At 37.7% G+C, this 8,979-nt stretch overlaps 1 protein-coding gene across 1 annotated transcript; it reads right to left on the bottom strand.

Moving 5' to 3' along the window:
- Positions 1–270: 270 nt before the first annotated feature.
- LOC109238814 lies at positions 271–1,272 on the bottom strand. Its single transcript, XM_019405293.1, has one exon. The coding sequence runs from the start codon at positions 1,270–1,272 to the stop codon at positions 271–273; it is 1,002 nt and encodes a 333-aa protein (XP_019260838.1).
- Positions 1,273–8,979: the final 7,707 nt, after the last annotated feature.

The following is an 8,979-nucleotide window of genomic DNA, read 5'->3' on the forward strand; positions in this document are numbered from 1 at the left end:
ATGTTCCATGTCTTCTTGAAAAAATGGGAGTTATATCCATCACATCCTGGTGCCTTGCTATCATCAATGCCCTATAATGCTTTTTGCACTTCCTCTTTTGTAATTGGTCTGATTAGCTGCATTTGTTGCTGTATGTTCAAAGTGTGTCCATTCTGCATCACATTTGGATCAACTATTGGTAGTGTTGGGGCTGTTGTACCAAGTAGTTTTTTGTAAAAGCTTAGAATCTCCTCTTCTACCTCCTTAGCACTTTGTAGAAGCTTTCCTGTGTTATCCATCAGTCTGCCTATGTGGTTTCTTGCCTACCTGTTTTTTTACACAAGCATGGAAGTAGGTTGTGTTAGAGTCCCCTACTTTTAGCCATTTGATTCTTGCCTTCTGCTTCATAATGCTTTCCTCCACTTCCAGCCATTTTGCCAGTTCAACTTTTGTCTCCTTCTCTAATGTTATCATTTCATCATCAGTTTCCGGAGATGCCATTCCCATTTGTATGTTCATCAACTTGTTCCTTGCTGCTTGGATCTTTGGCCCCACACTGGTGTACTCCTCATTGTTTAATTGCTTTAGCTCTTTTTTCAGTTGTTTTAGCTTGTACCACACCTTCAGCATTGGATTCCCTTTATTTCCCTTCATCCAACATTCCCTAACAATGTCATCAAATTTATGGTTGGATGCTAAGCAATTAAATAATTTGAATGGTCTTTTTCCCCTCTCAGTAGGTTCAGCAACTGTTACCATTAGTGGGCAGTGATCTGAGAAACCTGGCTGCATAATAGTTCCCTCCATATTAGGCCACTTTTGTACCCACTCTACATTAGCAAGTATTCTGTCGATTCTACTATGGACATGGTTGTTTGTCCATGTGTAATTTCTCCAAATTGTTTTGAGTTCAGCTAGTCCAACATCAGCTATGAATTTTCTGAAATCTATCACTTCCCCCTCTTGGACTGGATTCCCCATCACTCTATTTTCTATGGACAAGATGCTGTTAAAGTCTCCCATTATTAAGCTTGGGTCTTGTATTCCACTCATAGTTCTCTCCAAATCAGTCAACAAACTCTTCCTGTCTTGTATGCTATGTTTTCCATATACTGCAACAGATATGAACTTAGTGGTGCACTGCCTCAGAACCACCTGTCCTGCTATGTATTGTTCATGGATTTGTTTTACCTCAAACTCCACCTTTGTTTGGTCCCAAATAATCCAAATCCTGCCACCAGGTGCCTCATCATAGTTTGCAGTCCATTGCCAACTACCAAACACCTTCCTCATTATTGCTTCAGCTTTGTTAGCCTTCACTCTATTCTCCAGTATAGCTATTAGTACTACTTTATTCTCCCTACAGAAATTTTTTAGTGCTTTTTGCTTATAGACTTTATTCATACCCCTAATATTCCATGTTATAATATTCATCATGCTAAAGTATTTATGTTGAGATCCCTATCACCTTCATTTCTTCTTCTCTGTCCCCTTGTCCCCTGTGCTTCAGACATCTGCACAATTTTTTGGGCTGTGTCAACTAAGGCTTTAAAAGCATTTCCAATGTATACTTCCTCCTCTCTGTTGATTTCCATTTCCTTCATCGATGGATTTTCCTCTAGCAACCTGCCATTCTTCCTCTTTTCCTTGTTGCCTAGGCACAGCTTCTCCATCTGGTTCAATTTGTTCCAGATACCTTCCATGAGCATCAATTTTGTCCACCTTAGGATCAAGGACCCTTATTATTCTCCACTCTTTCTTTAGCTTTTGATTATTGCCTCTCTGTTGTCCCTCCTCTTTGTTCTGTCTCTGTTTATCATTACATGAGTGTCCAATTTGACAGCATAATTGGCAATACTAGGGCTTCCAATCATATTGTACTATCTGCTCAATCACCTTTCCTTTAGGATCATGAAGATTTATTGATCCTGGTAAGGGTCTAGTAATGTCCATTTCTATTAACATCCTTGCATACGAGACTCTATCTGCCATGGTAGTACATGCACCAGCATAGAGAGGCTTTCCTAAGCCACTCCCTATTTTACTTAGTGCTTGATTACTCCAGTAGCTAAGTGGTAGTGTTGGGAACTTTACCCATAGTGGGATGGTTTTGAGTATCTCCTCACTAAAGTCAAATCCCTCCTTCTATGGTCACATGATAATTGGTCTACTATTCATAGTATATGGTCCATTCAAAATTACTTCATCTCTTTCTTCACAATTGTTCATCAAAACTATGGAATACCCGTCGTTGTGGAACGGTACCTTTGGTGTTCTGACTTTACTCCACTGGTTTGCTATGAATCGCTCAATCGCCCCAATTGTTGGGGTGTTTCCTACCATATAGAGGATTAGAGCTCGGTTCCACTTATGTTGTTCCTCAGCAATGTCTTCTTCCAGCAATTGAACAACTACTTCACCATCCTGTATCACCGGTGGGATATATGATAGGTTCATACCTTTGGCGGCAAGTTTGTTCTCACTGAGTAGCCCAGCCCACGACCTTTCCCCATTTCCATTCTGTGGTGCTTTCAGCTCTTGCACGCTCTTCTCACTTCCAGTTGAAGCTCCGGTCTGCTCTTTTGGTTCATCAATTTTTAATTTTCCATTGCTTGGTGGCCTGCTCGTACTCGCATGCCCAGTTAAGCTCATTTTTGCATGTGTTCCTTTAGCTCCAGTATTCATCATCGGCATCGCAATGGTGATTGGCTTTACCGGCGTTGTCAAGCTTGCTCTTGTATTGTTCAGATCTGGCCAATTCAGCTCATCATCACTTTCTAGATCCAGATCTTCGTCCTCCTACATTTTCCCTTTAGCTTTTGATGATTGTTTTCCTTGCTCCCTTGTGCTAAGATCAGTTAATTTCCTTTCTACCAGTAGAGTTTTGCTAGCATTCTTCCTGGGTCGTCCTCTTCCTCCCATTTCTGGCGAGGCGCAGGTTAGTTAGCACCTAACGTGCGCCAAGAGAAAAAAGACAGTAGTTTGCACTTTTAGTCTAGTTACTACTTCAGAAAATTATAATGGTGAAAAAAAATATCCCCATTAGGAGTCCTCTTTACTCTTACCCTTTCTTATTTTTATTTTGTTAAGCATCGGGGACAATTCTTATTTTATTCGGGGGGGGGGAGGGGGTAAGAAGGGAGGGGTGGAGTTTATTGATATTTGGATGATTTGACTGTTTGGNTCGGGGTCGGGGGGGGGGGGAGGGAGGGGTGGAGTTTATTTGATATTTGGATGATTTGACATTTGGTTTGTAATAACTGATAACATTTTCCTTTTTCTTTTTATTATGTATATATTCTTCTCTCCCTCTCTATTGATGTATATATTTTCTCTTTTCCTCTCTTATTATGTATATTAATTTATGCTTTCAGTGGCTTGCTTTGTAGCTTATTTATTATGTTTTCTTATTAGTCAATGTTTAATTCAGTAGCTTCTTGTTCAATCTAATAGCTTCTTTTTAATCTGGTAGTTTCTTTTTATGTTTAAGCGGACAATAAGTCTTTGGTTTTCTTAATGTCGTTGTTCTTTCCAAAGGTAGTTTTTGTGTGAACTGAGTGACTCTTTCCAACAATGGATGGCGTGACAACCTTCTTAAGGGATTGAGTCTATTTTTGATGTTTAGGGAAGAATAATAGTAATTATGAATAAAAAAACCTAATTGACTCAGACTCGAGGAGTCAAACATGCTTTGCTTGGTACCAACATACTTAACTACGTGCTTATGATTAAGAACAAGTTCTTGGAAAGCAATAGCTCTAGTTAGTGACCTTCTGACTCTTTTGCTGACTTAAGTAATCATCGAGGTTTAGTCGAACCATTAGTGATTTTCAATCTTGAATATGGTCGTTGTGGGCTCTCGACTCTATCATGTTTAACAAACCAGTTGTGTGAGAGGTAAGATGTTTTTGTTGCAAGTTCAAGTACCCGTGCGAATGGTCTAGAACTTGCCCTGAATCTGTTTCTAGGCGAAATTTTATGTTTTGCCTGGCTTGAGAACTGATTGTAGGCCCTCCTCGACCCGCTTGAAATTTTCCATGTCCCACCAATGTTGTTATCCCTAGTCAACCCAATTGAGCCTAAAATGTTTCTCCTTTGATAAATGTGTTACAAGCCTTTACCCGTTTTGCAGTGACTCTCTCTTGGCACCCGAGCTTTCCTTAACACTCTTGAGAAGCAATTGGCTAAAACATAAGTTTAGGGGAGAGACGGGGAGTTTGAAAAAGGTATCAAGGCACAAAAAGAGTAAAGAAATGAAGAAAAGGAAAGGCAAGAAAGAGAAAGAAAGAACAAAAAGAAAAAAATGCAAAAAGAAAGTGAATAAGTTGAAGAGTTGAAGGGATTCAAAGAAAAGTAACGATGCAAAGCATGGAGAAAACAAAGGAGAAAATGAATATCATGACCAAGAAAGAGTGATGTTAAGTCTCTCTAGTTCCCATAAGGAAAAGAAAATGCCTCAAAGAGTTGGCAAACCATGAGCCGATAAGAGAAAATGGAGTGCTTAAGAAAAGATGAATCTGTTCTATTACAACACATCCAACCTTAGCCCAAAAGCCTTCATTGCATTCTGAAAAAGCCCTACGTGATTTCAAGCAGAGTGAACTTACATTAGTGGTGATCTACATGAGGGGCAAGCCTATGGTACTTAGAGTCGTGCTTGCGACATTTTTTTGAGAGAAATGAGTGAACCTTTCACAAACCATTGAATTGAGTGCTACATTCTTAAGTGAGATACGCTAACGGAGAGTAGAGGAGGAGGAGTTTGGGATCCACAATGAACTACGTGTAAGAGAGAGATTCCTTGATTAATAAAGTCAACTCTTGACGCTCAAGTGTCACATTAGAACTATTTGTGCCTAAAAGTTCAAATCATTGCCTTGTTGGTAATTCATAAGTGTTGTGGGTAATTGTTGGTCCCAATATATGTGTGGTTGATACATCTTTGATTAGCTGGAATAGCTCTTAACTTGTGAAGGTGGAAATTACCTTATTTGCTTGAGGACAAGAAAAATCATAAGTTTCGAGGAGTTGATATGTAGGAATTTTGACTACTTATTAGCGCCTTTTAGCTTTAGTTTTAGTCCAAAAGCGTTTAATTGTATTCTCGAAAACTGGTGAAATATGCTTAATTGCAGGAATATTGAAAAATGAACCTCCAAGATGAAATCCAACTCATGAAGGAGTGATCTGAACTCAAGGACAAAAATAGACACAGAAGCTTAAAGTACGGACCGTAGAATATCACCTGCAGCCGTAGATTTTACAGAATAACTTATAGGAGATTAGCTACGCGTTGCAATTACATTTGTGTGGTCCGCCAAACAGCCATGTGCAGCCGCACTCAGAAATGTGCGGACCGCAGAAAGAGAGAGATACGGCCGCGGTTCAAAATTGTGCGGCCGCAAGATTCCAATCCTATCAGGATGAAGCAAAGTGCGGACACACATGGAATTGTGCGGCCACAGAACCTCCGAAAGGATATTTTTATTTGAAAATTCCAGCTCTGTATAAATAGAAGAGTTTCGCTTTTTTGGGTCAAGTTTTGACACAGCAGCCACATTAGACGTTTTTCTTTACTCTCTTTAGTAGCTTTTTCTATTTTGAGCTTTTTGAATACTGATTTCATCATTTTAATTATTAATATGGGTTTAATTATCATATCCTCTTCTATTTTTTCTGTTTTAAGCATGAGTAGCTAGATTCTCACACTACCAGAAAATGGGCCTATGGGAACGAATTTTTTGCAACGGTTCATAAACTGTTGCTATAGAGCCCTTATGGCAACGGTTTTAACCGTTCCAATAAGTCATAGGTACATTCGGTACACTTCAGTCATAAAAACGTTGCCCTTGTGTAGAAATCGTTCCCATAGCTTTTTTTTTTTGCAACGTTTCTTGTAACCGTTCCTATAGACGAATCTATTGCAACGGATCTGGGAAAAAAATCAATACGAAAGGTTATTAATCCCTCTTAATTATTTCCCCCCCTAAATTTTCGTGAAACCCGCCAAACCCCCAAATTATTTACATTCTACTTTTTTTATCTGGATTTTTTATGTAATAGTACTAGTTATAATTAACTAAAAGTAGAAGATAAAAATATACCTCTCTCTCAAAGCTCACGCCCAGTACAAACCCAAGCTCTCTGCCAAACCTCGCCACCGCCAGTGACACTTAAGCCGGTGACAGTCCCACGACGGTGACAGTCCCTCTGCCAACCTCCGTTAAACGCACCAAATCTCAGCAAACAATTTTCAACAGTTGAGCCCTAATTCGCACCATAAACAACCAGCTCCTTCAAACAATTCGAACCATCCAATAAGTTTAGGTTTTTTTCTCGATTAAGCTCGGCTAACATGTCAAGTTCCACAGATCCCTAATTCAAGGTTTTTTCTCGATTCTCATAAATTTCTGATTTCTTTCGCATGCTCTTCTTTTACTGATTTTGCAATTTCTCAACAGTTGAGCCCTAATTCGCCTATTTCATTCCTCACTGAAGAAGAATTTGTTGCTGGGTAGCTGTGGAATAGATATCATCGTAAGTTCCTTTACTGGTGGATTAATTTATTTTAATTTTATTTTTGAGGTATTTGAGCGATGTACTGTTATTGATTGGAAATACACAATCTTTGTTGTTCTGTGAACTTTTTTCTGGAGGAATATTGTGCTGATAATGGTCGTCCCCTCCACCCTTAACCCATCTGAAGTTTCTGCTTTTTATGCTACTGAATTAGTTTTATCTGTATAATGGTAATTGTTTGTGATCTTGTTTAGTTGGGCTCCTCTTGTGGTTGGATCTTCTCGTACTGTATAATGGGTGAAAACCTTAGATTTTTAAGCACTATAATTCAAGTGGTTTAAGTATATGAACTACTGCTATTAGTTATTGTTTGGAGGTTACCTTTTGCTGCAGCAACTAGGTTCACTTCTTATAGGAGCACATTGTCTCCTGAGCTTTTGAAGCAAATATTTCGTGGTTGTTTGGGTGCTTCAACTTGCTGTCATTCTTTTTGTTGGACTATTTCAATTCTCTCGTCTCCTGAACATAAAAATAAGCCTAATCAGAATACAACATTGATGGTTTAATGGGAGAGTTCATTAGAGAATTTGTGATCAAATTGTTAATTGGTTGTATTGAATGGTCGGTCACTTTGTAGGTTGGAGAGACTGTCTTGTGATAGTTTTGCAATGATGAGGGAAGATAAACTATTTAGTAATGCATATTGTCAACTCAACCTTGAATTGATGCTCGCTTTGAGTGTTTCAATCTTATTATTCAAACTGTCTGGACATTCATGTTGAAGTTATTAAATTGGTTGGACGAGAAAAAACGGACTGAAGCTAATTGAAAACTCCTCCAAGTTTTAGTGCCAATTCCACTGTATATTGTTTAATGTTTTAGGAGCACAACCTTCCTTTCTTCCTCTAGCCAACCAAAAGTGAGAAAAACTAAAGTTGAGTGTGATTGAACTATAACTTGTTGCTGATTTTGTCTTATAAGCATTTTTGGAGTTTATAGATAAGTCGTAAAAAGTGTTTTAACCAGCATATAAGCTATATCGAAACACCTTTTGTTGTGTGTGAATAAAGAATTTTTTTTAAAAGAAACAAATCTGAAGATATAACACAGGATACTAATAGCTTGTTTGCCGAAATTTCTAAAATCAGCTTATTTTGAGAAAGTACTTTTATTCAAAATTATTTTTGGTGAGAAGTATTTTTGTTTGATTAATTAATTTAAAAGATAGTTAGTGTTTGGTCAAGTTTTTAAAAACTATATTTTTGTTTCTCCAAAATTGCTTCTGCTAATACTCAAAGCTCTTTGTTATTCTAAAAGCTCCCAAATACCTCTACTTAAAATAAAAACAAAAGCAAAAAAATTAGTGATTTTCACCTTGGAGAGTGGTTCATGGATCAGCTGTCCTGTTCTCTCTTTTGAGTTTATGCAAACTTCAGTAGAGTGGTTCAAACCATACTTTCAAGTTCTTGGGTTTGTTTATTATTTGCTTAGTTTATGTTAATTTATTTGCCTTGAGAAAAACATATGTGATAGTTTGCTTGGGACTTTATTAGAAATAGATGGAAAATTAAAGGATCATGAAAAATCTCGCTATGACTTACAAGAAATGGGGATACGAAAGGAGCTGCAACCAAGAATAAATAATGATGGAACTATAAGTTTGGCTAAATCTTGTTTCTACATGGAACCAAAAAAGAAAAGTTTGTTTTGTACTGTCATGAAAAATGCTAAATTACCAAAAGGGTGTGCTTCGAATATTTCAGAACGCGTGCAAGTGAAGGGGATGAAAATATCAGGGTACAAGAGTCATGACGCCCATTTTATAATGCATTACTTGCTCTAGGTTGCTGTTAGAAAAGTGTTGCCCAAGAATGTTTCATTAGCCTTGATTAGGTTGGGAAATTTCTTTAGAGCTATATGTAGTAAGGTCATAAGGCGAAGAGATCTTGAAACAATGCAGTCTAAAATTATTGAAATAACATGTGACCTTGAAAAGATTTTCCATCCAACATTTTTTGACATAATGCCACATTTGCCTATTCATTTGGTGAATGAAATTAAGCTTGGGGGCCGGCTCATCTTCGTTGGATGTATCCCATTGAGAGGAACCTATGTAAGTACAAGGCCTTTGTACGTAATCGATCTAGTCCAGAAGCGTCAATAGCAGATGGGTTTTTGGCCGATGAGTGCTTGACTTTTTGTTCGAGATATTTACATGATGGCTTGAAGACAAAATTTAGTAGGTACTAAACTGTGGATGATGAGTTCTCTCAAAATTTGTCACCTATATTCCCTAATATAGACCATCCAATTGGAAGTAAGAAAAAAAATACTTTTCTCATGGATTCGCAGTTATGCTTTGAAGAACATCGATATGCTCTGTTCAATACTGGAGATGAACAAATGGAAAAGTTTATCGAGTAAGATAAATTATATTAATATTTATATTTTTATATAATTTTTTCTTTATTATATGATTAA

The sequence above is a fragment of the Nicotiana attenuata genome, unplaced genomic scaffold (genome assembly GCF_001879085.1).
Source record: "Nicotiana attenuata strain UT unplaced genomic scaffold, NIATTr2, whole genome shotgun sequence".
In the NCBI taxonomy this organism is placed as follows: Eukaryota; Viridiplantae; Streptophyta; class Magnoliopsida; order Solanales; family Solanaceae; genus Nicotiana; species Nicotiana attenuata.

What these genes read in the sequence shown, in the direction of transcription:
- LOC109238814 (XM_019405293.1), bottom strand. Translation starts at nt 1,272, where the DNA reads ATGAGGAAGGTGTTTGGTAGTTGGCAATGGACTGCAAACTATGATGAG.